The sequence below is a fragment of the Anas acuta genome, chromosome 3 (genome assembly GCF_963932015.1).
Source record: "Anas acuta chromosome 3, bAnaAcu1.1, whole genome shotgun sequence".
Lineage (NCBI taxonomy): Eukaryota > Metazoa > Chordata > Aves > Anseriformes > Anatidae > Anas > Anas acuta.
The window spans coordinates 62,878,070-62,898,386 of NC_088981.1; the positions used below are offsets into that span (position 1 = coordinate 62,878,070).

At 42.2% G+C, this 20,317-nt stretch overlaps 1 protein-coding gene across 2 annotated transcripts in view; it reads right to left on the reverse strand.

The window, feature by feature from the left end:
- Nucleotides 1–366: 366 nt before the first annotated feature.
- RSPO3 (R-spondin 3) overlaps nucleotides 367–20,317 on the reverse strand; it is a 60,981-nt gene continuing 41,030 nt past the window's right edge. For both annotated transcript variants that reach the window (XM_068677513.1, XM_068677511.1), the window contains exon 5: nucleotides 367–1,433. In XM_068677513.1, the coding sequence (XP_068533614.1) occupies nucleotides 1,240–1,433 (194 nt within the window). In that variant the 3' untranslated portion in view covers nucleotides 367–1,239. The remainder of the gene's footprint in view (nucleotides 1,434–20,317) is intronic.

Below are 20,317 nucleotides of genomic sequence, written 5' to 3' on the forward strand. Positions count from 1 at the left end.
TTTTTCTGCAAAAATAAACCCATTTCTGAGCAGAGAGGCAGCATATAGTATAGCCTGTGCTTCTCTTGAGGGTCACTCTAGCCACCGAAATAACTAGAATGATATCCAGAGGTTTTGCTTGTTCCCTGAGCAATGGAAATTTTCACCTCTACTTTGTGAGAGAGAAGAACTAGGACAAGAATTTAAGTAAAATTGGACAAAAGTTTATAAATTCTTTTTATCAGTAGTTATGATTGTGGGTACCCTTTCACTAGATGCACATCGTGGCTGAAGTTGTGTCCTTTTCTCCCTGTGAAGCTACTAAATTCTCCCCCCCACTCCCTCCAGCAGAAAAGGAGACAGCATCACTGTGAAAAACAAAGAGGGTTACGTGGTCTATTTCTCTGTTTTTTTTATTAACTCAACATTGTCTCCTACAAATACGATTTGTCATTCACCAGAAGATTTGAAATGTAGACTTAAGTTACACATAGGTATAAAAAGCATAAAACAGCACACACTGTACCACTGTTTAGACCAGAAAACATTGTGTTGTCCCATAGATAAGAGCTCAAGCTCAATATTCAAGCTCAGCACCGTCACTTTCTACCTCAGGGATTCAGTCTTCAAAGCTGCAGATGTTTCTGCTTCTTTTCCCTCAGTTTTTGAAGCCCTGCAGGCTTTCCCCTGGTGTTTCTCACCCACATCTGGAGCGTGGACCAGGGAACCACAGGCAAACCCACTCTGCTCCACCAGAGGTTATAAAACCTTAGGTTCCTACTGGCTCTTCAGAAATGTTTTCCTCCTTCTCATAATATTTATGTACAATATATGAAGGGATACGATTTGCGTCTTTGACTTAGACATATCTCTTGCCTCATACTTAAACAATAACTTGAAAAATATTTTACAAAGAAAAAGAACATTGTTCATCTGAATGTCATTCATTATTATATTGCTATATTTTATACCCTATTATTAATATATACAAAAATTCTTATTTGCCTTTTACAGATGCATGGAAGCATATAATATAACAGTTTTAAAGTATCCCATTTTTAGATTTTATTTCTTGGCTCATCTCAATCTCTTTAATAAACTATGGTTGCTTGGAGAATATAGGAAGTATTTGGAATGTTGTTTAGAGTTTAATAATAACTGGTAGCATTGTCCATTTGCGGCCTGAATGGTTGGAGCACCTGTCAGGGCGGTCTGGTAGAGATAGCAGCATCATAAGACTTAAACAATCATGGAAGGCTGTTAATGTGCAGTGTCGACGGGTGCCAGGGTCTCTTCTTTATTGGGGGCTTTTCGTTTCTTCGGCTGCGTTTTGTTGTTATTTTCCCTCTGTTCTCGGTTCTGTCTTCGGGCTACTCGCCCTTTGCTTTCCTGTCTTGTCTCCTTACTTTCATCTTTGTTGGACTTTTTTCTTTTCTCCTCCCTATTTTTTTTCCCTGAAATAAAAATGATGACATGTTAGAAGATTTGCTCAGGCTGCTGCAATTTCTGACTCCCTTGCCCGTAAAACCTGGGATTAGCACCTCCCGTTGGAAGCTGGACACCAGTACTAGTGCCTGCAAGAGTCCAATGCTTCATCAAACCACTAAATTCAGCAGCTGGCCTCACACTTCCCATCTGACTCTAAGCAAAGAGGTGGAAGTTCCCTGGAGAGTCTCAGTGTTTTAGAGCTGGTATAAATATATTCCCGTCTCTCACAGCCAAGGGCACAGCTCCAGGTACTCCACCAAAACACAGCAGGTTTGAGGACTTCTATGGCCTAAGCCAGGTTGCGCTAACTATTGACTGGTCTAACTTTATAAACAGCATAAATTTCAATAATACTGTAAATAATCTATCCCACTTAATTGCAGCACAAATACTTTTTGCTTTGAAATATCAGCAGAGATAACCCAGGCTTTCCTACACCAATGCTAGGAGAGTTAAACAAACTTGACAGTAGCTCTTGTGGTTGAGGATGCTGAATACTCCCACTACGCCCCTTCCAAAACCAGAGCTGTGATTTTTTGACAGCTCAATGAGCTCTGCAGGAGTAGGCCGTAGTAGGGGAGTAGGCTCAGGGCAGTGGCTTGCTCTTAGAACAGATGACCATCCAAGGTCAGACAGAGTAGAGGTACTCTACCATCCAAGGTCGAGTACGTCAGATAAAGGGAGAGAGGTTCAAAGGAGGGGAGGAAAAGGCAAACAGCAAGGAGTAAGACTGAGATGTGATGATACACCCAACCCTCTTCTTATCGTGTAGCATAGAATGGGATATTTTACAGATTCTTCATTCCTGACCAACTCTGATATCAGAGACCAAGGGAAAGTTTAGATGCAGCTGTTGAGTCAAGCAGGGACAAACATCTGATTTTTTCATCTGTCGCTGCTGAAACACACAGTAAAACTTTAAATGTAAAATGGCTCCTCAAACTTTCAGTAACTAGTCAGATATGACCCCAATACACACACACACACACATGCATAATCTCTCTCTGGATTTGGCAGTGCCACTTATGATACCCAGGGGTGAGCAGGGCAGACCCTGCAGGATGGGCATGCAAGGCTTGGTGTGAGCTAGCCACCGCTGGGAGAGCTCCATGTGGCAGTGAGCACACGTCTTACTCCGCCATAACGCTGTCTCTGACTAATGGATAAATGACAGTATGGAATTTCATTCCAGTGGTTTGTAAATACAGTTGGCCCAAGATGAAATGTTACTTGAATGGAAACTGTCCAGGCATTCAGTGTTTGACATTGTTCACTTGGTGATTGGCCAAAATCCTTCAGCTGTGACTTCCTAGCCACAATTCCTTAAGCACGTTGGAAAAATGCTTAATGGTTTCCCTTTTTGTCAAGAATCAAGATGTATTTTATTATTTTTTTTAAATCTGTGTGTGAATTTATAAAGAATGCACACGACTGTACATCTGCAAGTTTTGAGGGTGACCTGACATCTAGCTAGACCCACCTAGGCATGCTTTTTTCTGTTGCTCAGCCTACATAGGATGAGCAAAACTGATTTCTGGTAAGTACTAAGAACTCAGTCTACTTTTCCTCTGCTCTGAGGATGACTAATGTGAAGTCCTCTGTGTGGTTTTATGTGTGGTTTAATGCCAATATATCCATATTGATGAAGTTTGTGAAGGGTCTGCCTTCTACTCCTGTGCTGTTTGGGTAATGTGGTAGAACACTGAAGGGTCATCTTTGTCCAGGCTGGTTGTTCACCTCCTTTCACCACTATCTCAAAAAGTAGGAGGTTTTATGTTGGAGTGATGCTACTCCATTTTATCCCACCCAACCCTTGGTTCAGCGTTCACCCGAGGGAAAAGTCTCCCAGCAATGACATCTTGCCATGATATCTGCTGGCATCATGATGCAGCCAGAGGTAAATCCCTGCATTTATCCCCCTCCCTGCTCTCCTCCGAGAGCATACCTATGCTCTCCTCTTCCCTGAGATTTTTTCCCGAATATTTTTTTTTTTCTACGGCAGAGAAGCAGTGAAAACTCTTCCTAAACGCGGGCGCTGGGCCGGGTGAGAAGCACAGGAACAGCACGGGCCGTTCCAGCCGCACGTCTGCCCCCGAGCTCCTCTACACAGAGGAGGACAAGGCGAGGAGGGCAGGGGCCGGGCCGGAGCCCCCGGTCTCTGGAAGGGGCGGTCGGGGGGCGCGGGGACACCGCGCTGCGGCCGCGCGGGGGCGCCCCGGTGCCGCGCCGCGATCGCTCCCGCTTGGTGCGGGGACATCGCCGCGTCCCGGGGGCTGCGGGGACCCGGGGAGAGGTGAGCTGCCCCTCCTGGCGGGTCAGCGAGCCCTTCTGAAACAGAAAAATGAAAGAAAGAAAAATAAAGGAAAAAATAGGGGGATAAATCTTTTTAAATAAGAGATCACCAGATGTTTCCGAGTGAGTCTTTTCCTCGTGGGTTCGTGTTGTGTGAAGCAGTTAATTCGTCATTAAAACAGCTTTTATTCCAAAACCGAAACTTTGTACGGCCATCTGTGCTGGAGGAATTAGTCTACAGGCACTGTGCAGTCTTTCCTTGTAGATCGGAGATGCTTTGCTGCTTCTAATGCTACAGCTTTGCATATTGAAGTAAATCTACAGACATGCCGTAATGTTGAGAAGTGCAGTAGTTCAAATTAAATGCAGATGGTGAAATTAATTCAGAGAACAATATAATTACATGTCAAAGCAGCTTAAAGGTGCTGAGTTCTTGTTAACCTAATTTATAGCCCACGGTCTCAGAAATCCCCACATCTGCATTTATGTAATCCGTGCTGGAATACATCTTTAAATATGCAAACCAGACCATTTCAGAGACATCTTTGCATTACTTCATCAGATGTGGGGTTTCCACTAAATCTATAAGCACATCTTGTTGACTAAAAGGAGCAAAGGTTGGTCACAATTTGGGAGAACTTCGGACTTCAGTACATCCTAGAAAAAATCATAGCTGAAGTGGAATAACCACTACAGGTTCCAGATTTTGTCATCTTTAGGCATTGTCCCTTAGTCTCACCCTGTTACATTTGGCTACAGTTAAGACATATATTTGTTCATATATATTATATTTATATCGTATATATCATGTTTGTTCACTTCTCCCTTCTGTGGGCACTGAAATCCCAAACCACCGTAAGAAGGCATTAGATCTGATCGTGCAAGAAGGCTTTGCTTTGGTGGGGGCTTGTCACAGGGTAGGTCCCATGGGGTAAGAGAAGGGTGAGAGTCTGGCATCAGGCACTGGGGATAATTGTATTTCTTTTAGAGAGATTGCTTCTGTGAATAAATTTACCCTGGGAGAGAAGAAGGGACAAGAGGAGTCCCAGAGCTGCATCTGGAGGGATTGCAGGCACCTACGTAATAGGCCCCTATCAGGAAGGGTCCTGGCACTTCCACTGTGCATGTCACCACGGACCACAAAATCCTCCCCACTACACTGCAGTCAGCTGAAGGGCTATAATAAGAGACCACAAGCCACAGCTGTAACGTGCCACAGTGTTCTTTCACACTCCTCACAGCCTCAGCTGACCCCTCAGCGCTTTCCCTGCTGCTGGAGCACGGTCAGCACCCTTGCTGCAGTCCCTCGCGACCCCACAGGGCAAGGGTACACACTCTGGGGGCCAAATGCTACTACTCCGTGTCCCTGCTCCTTCCCACCTATCTGCATCTTTTTCAGGGACATTTTCAGTCTAGTTAGGGACGTCACCCCTTCCTCACCGCACTGCATGGATGACAGCATGATAACCTGGAAGAAGCTGTGCCAAGTGAGGATACCAGTAAGAGGAGCATGCCCCAGGCTTTAAAATCACTTACTACAGCTCTGTCTGTAACCCAGTCATGTTGTGTTATGCAAATGGACAGCTCACTCTCATTTCCATGAAAAGTGACACATTTTTTTTCTGGAACACGAGCTGTAGCATGTACTCATACTACTTGCCAAGATAACAAGCCTCCAAAGCTGCAACTGCCCAGTGATGCAGAGGACATTGTCCTTTCATTCACAAGCCATTAGTGGCTGATTCATCTGGTAAAGCTTCTGAAGTTTAAACAGCATAGCTTTCTTATCAGCGACCTTTTCTTTCCTAGTATGGTGGCCCTATTTCATAATCACCACATCTGCAGGTGACCAAAATGGCAAGGGTTACCAATTTCAGAATCACCTAGGTGCTACATGGCTAAGTACATTTCCTCTCCTTGCTTTTATTCCTCTTGAAGATGAACCAACTGCTGAAGCAAGTGGTAAAAAATTTAAAGGAGCTACGGTCCAAAGGCATTTAAGGAACAGTTACTTAACCCAGACATAGGTTCTCCTGCTGTTAGGATGCATGAGGACAGCTGACCTGGCCTCCGTGTACCAGTCCAGATGGGTACAGATCTTAAGGTACATGTATGCTTATATCCACTGTACTTGGATACCTCAAGGTACCTCAAATGATGCAGACATACGCTTGAGCAGCTGCATTAGGGGACTTGGTGACTAATGTACTTGCCTGTCTCCTCTAGAAAATGGAAATAATTTTCTAGATGCAGACTGGAGGGGATGTTGGAGCCTGAGACCCACAGTAGTGTTTCCTTGAGATTTAGGGTCCTTGAACTTCATTTGCCTCTGAAAATTTAATTTGCCTCTGGACTACTAAATTGCATTCACTTGAAAAATATACTTGCTAATGTTATGTGTGCTAACCTGTCCTTGCAAGGAAAGGACAATGCTGAGGCAGGCACATGATGGGGAATGAGAACACTGTGTCTAAATACAGGAATAGATCAGGCCTGCACAGAATCCATTTGCATAAAGCAGGCAGAGGGGAAAGGAAGGAGGCCAAGCAGATTAACAATGCTGAGGCAGGCGATGTCAGAAGTTGCTGCTGTAACAGATAAAGAGCAAGAGCAAGCTGCATCCCATTTAGGCATATGGGAAGTAAGAAGGGATCATTTCTTCCATGGGCTGCTTGAGAAATGGCACTGCTACACTCATGAGGTCATAAGCAATGCTTATGGAAAGTCCCTGGTCTGAACTGAACTCTGCAATAGGAATGGGCTAGAGCTCTCTTTCTTGTGCCATAGAAAAGACATTGCCAGCGCCTGAAAATACAAGAATATCCTCCAGTCAAAGAGAGACAGAGGAGGAGGATTTCTCTGATGAGTTCTGTTTGCTGTTTGTGGAGGCATTTATTGCTGTCTGTTCAGAACAGAGCCCGTGGGCATCCATTTCCTTTGCACTTGCCTGTTGGGACTGAGGAAATTTCTTAGCAGCCTTGTTTTAATCAGCACTAATGTGCTAACAACAGCAATTTTATAATTACATAACAGTTTGCATCTTATAAGATCCCACAGCTTATAAAATCTCAACAGTGCTTCCAAAGACAGGAAACTCATGGCTATTTAGCAGAGCAGAAAACCGCTCCGCATTGTTTAAGATGGGAAGTGACATACAACATGCTGGTATTTAGGAAAGTGGTGTTCTCCCTCCGACCTTTATGCTGAGCTTGCACTGAGATTTTTAACAGTGATTTCCAGATGGGATTTGATTTTTACAGCTTTCCCAAAACCTGTAAAAAGGTAGATGACCATCCAAAACCGCCATATCATTCTCATTTAAGACTAATGCAATCAGATGACAACAGAAATATTGGAAATAGTAGTGATTGGTACCAAAAAACCTTACCCTGTTAAAGTTTCAGGATATTGGGAGAAATCTATAATAGTTGATTTTCCTTTTAGGCACCAGTAATCCAAGTCCTCCCACTAGCCCAGATTGAGGTGATAAATATAGTCCTTTTTAGAGACTTAGTTCAGATGGTGCAGGCTTTTGGGCAAACCAGAAATAAAAATGTGATGCTGCATTATGTCAGAGACTCATGTTTAGTCTGCCTCTCTAGAAATAATCAAGAAAAGTTATACATGATAAGAGACAGATGCTTGTGCCTCAGCAGACATTTGAACTCTTTCTAGTACAATAGTAAAAAGGAGAGAGAAAACACCCGAAGAAACTTGTTTCTTTAGTACTCAGATTTCTACTCAGAGTTTTTAGAAGAGAGGGATAAACAAGAGAAGCCTTTTTCCTTGGCTTTACTTATGATGATATTGCATTAATGTAACCTGACAATTTGTAAGATATTCATACAATCCAAATGTTTGGATGCATCCCTGCACAGGCAATGCAGAATGCCTTTTTCCCTAAATGAACATGACTTTGTACTGGGCTACACTGATGATCGATCCTAAAGTGGATTTGCTGATGCTGACTATAACACTTGGACCAGGTCATCAGTTCCTGCCTCAGAATGGGACCTTCATTTGTGGCTAGCACTGTGTGTGTGCATGCGAACAGAAAAGTGTGCGTGCAATACATATTTGTACAGATATAACCCTGCTGCTCTGAAGCTCATGTAAAGCACAAGAGTGCAAGGTGGGAAGCCCCAAAAGAAGGGAGGTGGTTCAGAAGACCTCCAGAGGTCCTGTCCAGTCTTGAACACTGTAATTCTGTGGCTCTGCTCCCAGTGGGGAGGGCCAGGGCTGGCCAGGCTGGTGCTCACTGCCTGGAGCACTGCTGAGCTGTCAGAAAGCCAAGGAGGAAGCCAAGGAGGAAGCCAAGGAGGGGAAAATCCCACCTTGATGCATCACTGGGAGCTCAGAAGTATTTCTAGCCTAGCTGTACTCCTAGCCATGTCTACTAGTGCTTAAACACAGCCATCAGGAGGACTGCTTCTGCCACCTGTACTATTGAGTGGTTGAAGAGGTCCCTGGCATGGGTCAGTCTCCAACATTTCCCTGGCGTGCCTGAGAAACAGCCCAGGCTAGGGATAGTTCCCATGTGGCCCTCTGAACCAGGCCACTCAGTTCTGGAAGCAGAGAAAAATCTGTCTTTGGCATGCCAAATGGCTCTGAGTGCTGAGTGGCCCACAGCATGGATGTGGCCTGGCCATGCCATCCAGCACCAGTGCCAGGGAACCTGGGGATCTGGCACTGTTTCCTTTGCCAGGATAGGCACAGCCATGCGTTCCACCTGGAGCCCTTTCCTTACATCTCTTTAAGTTTCCCAATACCCCAGGAAGATGAAGGAAGACGGGGAGTCAACAGGATGCCACGCTGGCCTTGCTCTGCACGGTTCACTTGTCCCGTTCTCCTCTGAGCTCCGTTTGTTTGCTTTCCCACCTGTGGTGATGCCTGTGCTGACAGGTGGATGGGCGCCCCCGCACATTTCGCAGGTAATCCTGGCCAGCCTGGCTGATTGATCAGCCAGTCCACAGAGGCTGATATAGGTGCAGGAGGCAGCCCCTGATGGATCCACTCAGCAAAATCATCAGCCCAGAGCCAGGGTGTTATTACTTCAATTTGCCAGAGGCCCAATTCTGCCCTCTGTTCTACCTGCTCAAACACGCCAAGGTCACCAAGGTTGTTTTCTGGTGTAAGTGAAGGGAGAATTTGCTTTCAAGGATATTTTTCACAAGCAAGGTGTTGAAAAATGACTGTTTCTTTCTGTTAAGTGCCTCCAATATCTGTGTACTATTTCAGTTGACTGAAGCACTGATCTTCCCCCCTAAAGGAAGTGCCAATATTTCCAAATACATTTTCATCCTTAAAATGACAGGTCAGGTTTCTAAATTTCACACACATCAGTGACAGCAAAGGTCCCCTTTCAACAATAGTCATGAAACATTTAACTTTGGCCACTCTACATTTTCTCACCTACCCAGAAGATACCTGGCAGCTCAGCAGGAAGAGAGCAGCTTGGGGAGAAGGGGATTGGGAACACCAAGAGTCCTGGGCTGCCTCTGAAAAAGGCTCAGGAATTTTTTTGTGCCAAAGGGATTCGGAGTTTAGCCCTATGAAGCTCAAGGAGCTCAGGTGACCAAGATGTTCTCAAAGGGATCTCAGGTTTTCAGGCTCTTGAGTCCTTGTCAGCCTGCCAGGTTGGCTGCCAAGGGCCCTCCCAACAGACAAACTGGCAGAATGCTAGACAGAAACCTAACACAAAGGCAAAGCTGTTTCAAAACCTGCCTGCTTTCCACTGGGACTTCCTTGAAATCAGCATATTTCTGGGAAATGTGATGACTTTGACAATTTGGTATTTTCCATTCCTTTGGAAAATTCAAACCTATAAAATACTAAAAACAAAGATTTCTAAGAAGGGGTCATGGAGGACATGCATAAAAAAATGAATGCAAATATTTTAACGTTGCCCATAAGTCTTCAATTTGAAATGAATCACAGACAGAAATTGTCCATGTAAATTTTATACAGGCCTTTTTTTTTATTTATTTTTTTTTTTTCCCCAAGAATGTGATAAGTTTATTCATTTTTAATCCCTCTGGGAATGAACTGTGAGTCTAGAGCTGTTTGTAGTAACACAGGCTTTGCACACTGAAGTTAGCAGCCGGCTTTATGAGTAGCTTGAAGTGGAATGTGAAGAATGAGTATTGCATGTGGTGATGCATCACTGGAGTCCACTTTATTTGGTATACTTTATAAACTGACCACCACGCCATTTAGATCCGGTATGAATAAGGTTAGATGGCCCACAGGCTAGATGAGATGCAGCTCTCACTGAGATGAGAAAGCAGCCTCTCATGACATGGGGCACCAGGCAGCACTAAAGAAAGCCTGTCGCCCCCTAGCCACCCCACCAGGAGATCTGTGCTGTCCCCTCTGACACCGTTCCTACCAGCAGTCTATAATGACAGCCCAGCAGAACTTGCTGCAGGCATGTGTTTTTCTGCTTGGTGCTTGGGGGGTGCCTGAAGAGAGCTACAGCAGTGCTGGTAAAATGGTAATAAGCCTGGGCCTTACACTTCTAAGCATGCCTATGGGGTGTGCGCTGCCTATACTATGGGGCCAGTTACAGGTGCCAAACTGTAGGGCTGCTGAAAGGTTCTAGGGAACCAGATGTAAAAACAGAGTGAGTGATATTTCCTCTAGTAGGACGCATGGCAAGAAGTCAGGACCTTTTCTAGACCCTGTAAACTGGGACTGTGGGGACCAGCATTCTCTTTCCAGCCACCTCCTTCCTCCATCTGAACAAGAACCTGTACACCAATCAACTATATTGAAGAAAATCTCATGCCTCTCTTTAAAACCAACTAAATAATTGCTTTCCCACCTGCTCCAAGAATATTTAAATTAGTCACAAACAAAACTACCCACTGTTTCTACAAACCTGACTGCTGCCAGTCTTTGATAGAAACTCCTTAAGCACTTCTATAACACCTGAGACCAAACCCATAGCCTCTAAAACCAATAATATTTTTCAAGGTTCTGGTATGACGTAGTCTGAAACACTTCAGAGACTGTCATACAGAAGTGTAGAAATCTCAGGGACAAAAAAACAAACAAACAAAAAAACACAAAACAAACTAACAAACAAAAAACCTAACAGTAAATACTTGGAGCATACATACACAGTCAGATGTATCCCTGTAAGATATCCGTATAAAGATACATTACAGCATCCATGTAAGATACTAAAAGTAGGATGCATTGTCCACAAAACCCAGAGCAAACAGACCCCCACCCCTACCTCAATCATAAACTCCAAGAAATTACTTACAATTTTTCATGTTCTTTTGCAAATTTTACCCAAGATTCTTGTATGTCTCCAGTTAGAGGAAGTTAATTTCTGTACTCTGAAGAGTGAGTTGCTTTCACTTAGAAAACAGAAGTTCCATCAATCTTAAACCTGAATATGCCCTATAGTATTCAGAGGGATTCACAGAGACTCTTCCATCTCCGTATTGCATCTTCCACTGTGTCAGATTTAAACTTACGAGATTCATCCTTCATAGCATTAGTTTTCTTTAAGAGCACTGGGGAAAGAAAAAAAAACTCCAACACCTTAAAATAGACTGTGGATGAAAATGTGATCCTTCATCTTGGTGATAGACTCTTTTTTTCTTTATAGTACAGTCTTTATACGATTCCCTCATGTTCCACAACTGTAAAATGCAGATAACTCTTCCTTAATTTTAGTTAGTGTTTTTGGAGCTACAGATGAAAACCACTGCTGGTACAAATCAAAGCCATTGAAATGGATGGAAAGGCTCCTCCTTACGTCAGTTAATGTTTTAAAGGACTGAACATCATGCTTCAATCACACAGAGAGCTCAGGAGCCTCCGTTAGAGTATCGTTTCCTTGCTTGTGCTTAAAGGTAGCACAGGCTAGATCTCCTACTGGCATTCTCTCCCACCACCCACATCTGTACAAGAAATAAAGTCAGTTCCTCTGGATTTAAACTGAATCCTTCTGGTTTAGCAATGCACATTTCTACTTAAGCAATAAACATCTGTCGTCTGCCATTCATTAATATTAATTATAAATGGTGACTAGCTCATGAGATCCAAGTCCACCAGCTGAGATTTTTCCAACTGTGACCTTGTTAGGGTTTGTATAAAAAGTGTTCAGAAGGGTCCTTCCAAGCCTGAAGCCAACAATAAGTGCAATTTGCAGAGTACAGCGTTTAGATTATGCACTTAGAACAAGGGAAGTTGGAAAGGGTGATGGGGAGTGGGGGAGGGAGGGAAGGAGAGAGTACAGGGTCTGAAACAGGGCTTCTTTAAATGCTTAAGTGTTTTAAACCTTTCTGTAGGCTAATGACAGGGAGAGGCATTGTCCATAACTAGACTGGGCCATCCATTAAACATTACTGTAAATGAAAGGTTGCGTGAATTAAAGGTTGTTCATCTCATGTTTCAGGAATGTAGCTGTGTTTCATGTCTGAAGCCTGTTTTCCTTTTAAACGGAGTTCTTCAGATGACAAATGAGAGAGAGAATTTCAGAAAGCAAATGGGCAGAAGTAAATACACGCTTAAGAACAAAGCAGAGACATAACCATAGCTGTAAATCTTTATGCTGGGGCTACTGTTTGCCATAGATATTGGGGAGGATTAGGTTAAAATCAAGAAATTTCATTACTAGGTCATTTTGCTTATAAGCCAAAAAACGGTAGAAAAATCCCCCCAGTTAATCATTAAATTCTTGCCTGTTTATGATTCACTTGTGGACCACTGGTCAATTCTTTTACTATCATTTCTTGTTTCAAGGAACTAAAAATAGAAAATTTTGGAAATGCTTTTTCTGAATTTTGCATTAAAGACATGGCCACAGAACTGTTATGACAAATGATCTTCTTTCTTTTCTCTATTTTCTTGCCACTGCAAAATTACTTCAACAGAAATTAGTGAAAAATATTGTTTGCATCAGTTCTTAACATTACCTCTTTCTTTCTTTCTTTTTCTTTCTTTCTTTCTTTCTTTCTTTCTTTCTTTCTTTCTTTCTTTCTTTCTTTCTTTCTTTCTTTCTTTCTTTCTTTCTTTCTTTCTCTCTCCCTCTCTCTCTCTCTCTCTTTCTTTCTCTCTTTCTCTCTTTCTTTCTCTCTTCCTCTCTTCCTCTCTCTCCTTCTCTCTTTCTTCTCTTTTTCCCTTTTTCTCAAGCCTAAACGTGCAACAATATTCTTCTCATGGGCCATATCCTCACTTGCTTTTAAAATATACACAGCTTCATTGACAGAGTGGGGCTAGCTTCCATCTCTGGTGAATTAATGTGACATGCCGACTGAAGTTTTCTCTTTCTATAACAATGATTCAAAGCAGGTAAATGCAAAAAGGAACATGGCAGATATACTAGCAATGCAGGATGCATACACCGAACAAAATGGAAGGAAAGTTGGTTTCAGTTCCCTGTTTCAGACCCAAAAGAAAATCTGAACTTGGTAGAGGCAGCAGGAGGCTTTATTTTGATGTCAATGAACAGAGGTACTTGAACTTTTGCTCTATAAATGTACAATGTGCTGTCTCTCTGTGGAAGCCTTACAGAAGGCAATAGGCGTGAAGAAATTTCATGGACGTTTTGTGGTAATTTCAGAAATGTAGGGAAGCCTATCAAAGCATTATCTAGTCCCTTACTGGACTCTGTGGCTGGACTACTATACTCAGACTGTCTCTGATGGATGTTTGTCTAACCTCCTTAAAAATCTTCCATGGTGGAGATTCCCACAACCTCTTGCCTGATCTTTATGGTCTCTGATAATAAGGCTGGATATTATCTCATTGGGAATAACCTGAATCTCCTTTGGAACTTTATAATGAAAAATTATGGCAGTGAGTGTTTTCTTTTTCAGAGCTATGAGGCTGGAAGAGAGCTGGGAGGTGGCAGCTTAAGCAGACCAAAGGCTACAACAGGTGTCAGAGCTGGCAGGGAAAGTGTGTTGAGAGAGACAAGGAGACTGGAGATGCAGAGACCTGGCTGGGGAAAAGCAAACAGAGCTGCCTGGGTGGGGAAGAACAGACAAATATCTAGAAAGATGAGGAGAAACTTCAGCCAAAAAGTACTTGTTTTCACTTTGTTAAAAAGGAATGTTGAAAATCTCTTCTTTACAGCTAGGTCCAAAGTATTCTGAAGTCAATGGGATTTCAGTGGGCTTTGGATCAGGCCCTTTAAAAGAATTAGGCAGCTAATACAATAGTGAATGAGTGCCATTGCTTTCCACAATTTGCAATGTTGTAACAGCATTGCTATACATGGAAGTGTTCCACAGCCCAGGATTTAGCTGATTAAACAGTGCTGTGAGTGTCACCATCAGGCTTGAAACACCCACTGCCTGATTTACTCTGTAGCTTGCATACCCCAAATGTTTTGCATTCTTGGACTAAATTCGATAGATGTACCAGCAAACTTCTTTCTTGCATATGTTCTTCTTTCCAGGTCATACAATCCAAAGTGGTGAGGGGTTTAGATCTCCAGATGGCAAGGGCTGGGTGAGACCTGCTGTCAGTAGCCACTTTCCTACATTTTTATTTTGTGGTAATATTGCCCTAAGACAAGTAAAAAGCTTGCTGTGGTCTTCTGCAGAGTCAAGAGAAAGAAGTTGTCAAGGTATTTTGCCATGGCACGCAGCCTTGAAGAGGACGATTTCCTATTCCAGCTGTAATAAAAAAAAATCCCTCAGGAAGAGCTCCTTGAATTGCTAGAAGTTAGGGTGAGGACTTTGGATGTATCAGCCTTGAGAAGTGAAGGGAAAGATGGATAAAGGAGGATATGCAGGCAGACCAAGGAAGTGATGTACGGCAAGAGAGAATGGTACTCTGCTCTTTCACAAGAGATTTCCCCCCTGCACCTTCACACCCACAGTAGCCAAAGTTTCCTATTTTCACCTCCCTGAAGCACAGTGATATGATGCCACCAAAGGTGAAGGTGCCATGGATTAGTAAAGTGTGATGAGCAAAGGAAGAAGGGCAAAGAGCAGGCAGGCCCCTTTGCGTCTGCACTGGTGTGGGACTCTGGTCTGCAGCAGCTCTCTCTCTTTTGTCTCTCTTTCCCCAGACAAATCAGCAGAATAGCCCCAACTTGTCTGGATGCAGACCAAAAGATGCTCCTTGACCTTGTGGTCAGGGAATGCACCTTTGCCTGCTTTTCTTTGGCAGCGTAGACATAGCTGCAGATTTCACCTTCTAAAACTGTAGCTACTCCTCTTGATCTCAAACATTTCTATTCAGGACAGAAAGGTGGGGGAAGTTTGGTGCTGAATGGATACCTGATGGGCACTTTGGAAGGGTGGAGGGAGAGGACTTGGTGACCTCCTGTTTTTCCTACAGAGCTCAGACATCTAACAGATAGCCTGCCAGCCACTTCTGGAGCACAAAGAGTCTCCAGAAGGGAAGATCAGAAAGAGACAAAGAGCTGACTTCTATCCCTTATTTGGTTTGGTGATCTGAGGAGAGAAGACCTCATGTCATCCACACTTTAATAGAAGAATGCAGTCAGATTTTTATTTTTTTTTTCTGATTCACTTTCCTTACAGGAACAGTTGGCCACCCACTTCTTTCTCAGATTTGACAGGACTGCCACAGTGCATAGTAATGTATGTGCAGAGGCACACAGCATGTTTGTATTACCTGCTTGCACAGTGTATATGTGTCTGTCAGAACTGGGAGGTACGATGAGAATTTAATGTTCACACTAGCACAAAGTAAATGTACCTGAAGCAAAATGCAGTATTTCTATTAATTAGCTCAGATTTTAAGGTCCCAGTTTGCAGCTAGTTACCTAACATGACTTTCAGAAGTGCTTAACCATGATTAAATTTGGAAAGTGCTATGATTAAAGTTTAGAAATAGCTTTTTCCTATCTTTTCAGCCCTTGAATTCTAGTGCCAGTACATCCTTGGATATAAGCTATTTTGGATTCACAAATCTCTCTGACTCATACCGATCCTCTTTTTCCCTTCTTAACCCTTCTCACCCTGGTCTCTTTTCTAGATGTCACCTATTTGTGCTGGCCAGTGGTGGTGGGCAGCCTTATGCAGTCCACATCCTGCCTTGCTCAAAGTATTTCCAGAAAGTCATTTCCCTTGATGCTGGAGGTAATGGATTCCCAGTCTCAACAGCCCTACTCTTGGAGGCTGGAAATGTGTTAAAGTTAAAGAGTCAAAACCCCTACGAGGAAAGGAAATGAGAGGTCCTCTTGGCAGGAATAAACAGAAAATAAACAACCAAACTCTTTGCGAGACAGATTCCTCAATTATAGTAACTCAGGCTTGCAAAGGCCAGAGCTATGACCCATTGGCGTATGCAGAATGTAAACATGGGGATGCAGTAATTAGCTTTGTGTTCATCTTGAAACTTCAGAAGTCCTGTGACCTGCCATGGAGTAAGGTCATTAACCATAACCACACGAGTGACCTTCACACAGGACACCCCATCTCTCACAGTTAGACTAGAGAACTGTGCACTGCGATGTCTCTGTGGCTCACATGCTCCAGTCCTTCTGCTTCAAATGTCACTGAGCTCTACGTAAGGGAGTGGATTTGACTTTCAGGATGAGCTGTGATCGGAATATCTTACTTTCTCCATGTAGCTATGCTTATCACAGACTCACAGAATCACAGAACTGTAGGGGTTGGAAGGGACCTCGAAAGATCATCGGGTACAACCCCACTGCCAAAGCAGGCTCCTCAGAGCAGGCTGCCCAGGTAGGCATCCAGACAGGCCTTGAATATCTCCAGAGAAGGAGACTCCACAACCTCCCTAGGCAGTCTGTCCCAGTGCTCAATACTTATGACTTAAATATGGTTAAATAAAAATTTGAAGTATCAAAAATGTCTAGAATTGCTTTTTTTAATTATTATTATTTTAATGAGAAAAAAAAAAGATTAAAAATAGTACACTAGGGAACTGTTAGCCTGCCTTGGGCTTCCCTTGCCCTGGGAACAGACTTTTCTCTTTAGTGTGTGGAATGGATAGGACCATACTTATAGCTTGCTCTGTAAACAAGAATTCACCTTTGAATAAGCAGGTGTCCAGCCATTAATTGATGTTTATCAACAAACACAACAAAACACTGCCTAACCCTGATTTTTCCAGCACTTAATGAAATGACTATTGCAAACAAGTATTTTCCAGTTCTACTTTTTGTTTTACTTTGACTGACCCATGAATCCCCTGACACACACTTGCCTTGCTTACTGAGTCATCCTGGGTGAACCCTGGGTTAGATTTCGCAGTGTTACAAAGTCATTACACTGCAAATGCGGAAAATGTGTCATTTAATTCAAAATATGTAGAAGTTAGCAGGTAAAAGACCACATCACTCACCCTAGACTGTACTTAGCTGAGGGGAAAAAAGGGCACTTTCAGGGGGCAAATCATTTTGCCCTTCTCAGAATGCATCTAATGGGGCCATGAATCCTCCTCCCTGGATGCAGTATCACACCTTTAACATGACTCGTCTATAACTTGCTTAGACATAAACATCTGATTTTTAGCTTTTTTTTTTTTTTTTCCTTTTTCCTTTTTCCTTGTTCCTTTTTCCTCTTTTTCCTTTCCTTCCCATACTAAAGGGCCAACTTTGTTAGAGCCTTCAGTGATTCATTTTTACCTGGATCCATATAGCATCAGAGTGTATACATTAGGGTGGGTAACTCAAGGAGTTTAAGTTAAGTGAATGCAATTAGTTTATGACCTAATATTTTAGGCTTGTTAGTATTAAGTTACACTGTTTTCAACTAAAGTAAAATTTTGATAAATGGCTTGGAATTTTTTGCTGAGTGGTGGTTTTGGAAGTCTAATGGGTGCCTGATAGGACTCCTTCCTCACACCATAGACAACTGAAGACATTTTCAGACATAATCTGATTAATATGTTTGAAGCATTATGTGGACACATACCAACAAAGTGTAGAGGAGTTACTTCACAGAAACAACAGAGATGACCTGAGTATCAGCCTTCTTAGCTATTAAAATCAAAACTGTATTTTTATATTCACATGTACACAATAGAGTATAGAAACATTTTTTACACATAACTTTAATAGTTCTCCCAAACACATATGCTTCCTTCAATAAAACTGCTCAACACAAAATCCTGTTCCCTTAGTTCCCTTATTTCTGCCAGTGTGCATCTAGAAATCAGCTCCTCATCTCAAAGGCTCTGCTTTCTGTCTTATTCTTGCTGCACACCAAAAAAGAAACCACACTGTAACAACTATATTCTCCTTAGAGCACAAACCACTTATTTTTATAACAGCATCCTGCTTTCAGACTGTGTGGGGTGACAATTACTACACTCTACAGTGAAAAAGAAACGTATCATTCCACATTTATCTCAGCATTTATTTATTTATTTATTTTTTAATTTTTTTATTTTTCCACATCTAATGCTTAAGTTTTTGCCGTTTAGGAACAGAACCTTCCATTGGTTTGTCTTTGCACAGAATGGACACAGTTAGCATTCATTCTCTCCTTTGAACATATGAATGCCACCAACATACAAATGAGTGAATATATGAGCAGAAAACAACTGAAATATGTTATTTATTTTTTACAACAATACAATTGTGTAACCAACGTAGCCTATTAGCCTGAATAATACCCAGCTTTCTAAGATATTTTCCCTTTTTTCCCCTGTTTTCCCTGGTTTTCCCACTTAGTCTTTTGGTGAGTGTTTTCAGTCTCTTCCAACTGATCAGAAAATGTTATCTGAAAGCATGTAAAGGTGACTACTCTGTAGGGAGGTTAGCTGGGACTGATATTTGTGGTGAATATTCTCTTCCATTTGGATGTGGGGTCTTGGTAGAGTTACTTGTGCATGAAAACATGCAATTCCTTCCCCACATACTTCTGGATGCAGTTCTGGCATTTGTCTTTTGACCAGTAAAAGTTAATCTCATCCCCATTTGCAGACCAAAAGGGCTGCAAATTGCTTGTGTTTGGCCAAGCACAAGTAATTCAACCAAGACCCCACATCCAAATGGAAGAGAACATTCTCCACATAACTTTCTGTTCAGTCCCAGCTAACCTCCCATTTTTACCTGACATTTATTAAAGCAAACTAATAATATAGATGGATAATTTGCAACATTTCTCCTGCTCTTCAAACTATGCTTTTCCAATATATCTGAAAATACATTTGCCATTTATGGACATGGATACAAGAAAGAGTTGACTATCTAAGTATGCCTTCTGCCAGTGCAGAAGGAGATGTTAAGCGTAGAAAGGTAAAAGCAGCAGTGCATTGTGCTGAGGGCACTGAATTATGGAAATATGCTGGAGAGAAAGGAATAAAAAACTGGAAATTGAAATCATAATCTTGTGGACTAAAAAGAACTGTACATTGTGAGTTTAAAAAAGGACAATTATAAAATAAGTTGCAGTGAGGTTTCAATTGGACTGAATTATAAAAGGAGCCTATATGGGAAACACATGCAAAGTACCATGTCAAAACTCATTGGATTCAACTAATTTAGTGCTAAAATGAATAAGAAGAAACTTTTAGTCTAGTAAGGCTATTGGTAATCTAATTATTCCCATTTGTTTGCATTCATTCTGGAAAAAAAAAAACTAGCATCTTCTCCCAGTAAAACTTAATTTAATAGCCAGTGAGGGGAAAAAACGAGTTATAGCAGATTGCACCAGCTTTAAGGACACACCAGCAGATGGAAAAAAAAAAAAAAAAAAAAAAAAAAAAAAAAAAAGCTGTATTCATTTGTTTTATCTTGCTTTGCATAGCTGTTCCAGAAACATGTTCTTTCTTCTGTGAGATAGCAGCAACTGAACTGACTAACATCCTGTCTCTGATCTCAACTTCTTGAGCAAAGTCATTGAGGCATCTCTGACGGACATACCCCGTCATCATGTGGTCTTTGCCCTTACTCCCTCGGCCACAGACATGTATTCAACATGGAAATGGCAGAGGCTGACCAAGCTAACTCTGTCTTTGCTTCCGTGGAGGGAAGATCATTAGCAGTGCTGTCAGTAATGGCCAGCTCTGCTGCCAGACTTCAAGCCAGAGCTGTGGAAGCTGGGCTCCAAACCAACTCCCAAGTGGCAACGTGGAGTTGTACAAGGCAAAACAGTATTTTCAAAATTAATTAACAGTAAGTATTTACTTTCCCTTCTCTGTCCAAAAGAGTTTTTGTTGTTAACTTGCCTTCCCTTCATTGACTGGACCAGCTAGCCATAAGAACAGAGCCTGGCTTGGCTTCTTGTGCCAGTGCTCTCATGTTCAAAGGGGAACAGAAGTTTCTCTTGGAGTAATATGGGATAGTGGCAGTAAGCAAGATAAGTTGCCTGGAGATTTAAGTTGGAAAGCTTCATTTCCCTACTCCAGTAGGAACATAAGGAAAACCTTTAGCTTAATTCTCGGTTTCCTGGCTTGTGTCACCATAATCTATCTATTCAAGCTATTTTAACCTAATGTTTTATATGTGAATTTCTTTGGTTTTATTAATATATTATTATTTTTTTTAATAATAAATTCATCTCCCTCTGAAGGTGTGCAAAAGTAAGACATTTGTGGTTAATGTTACAAAGGATTGTACAATGGTGGATTTCAGAGCACTAAAAAA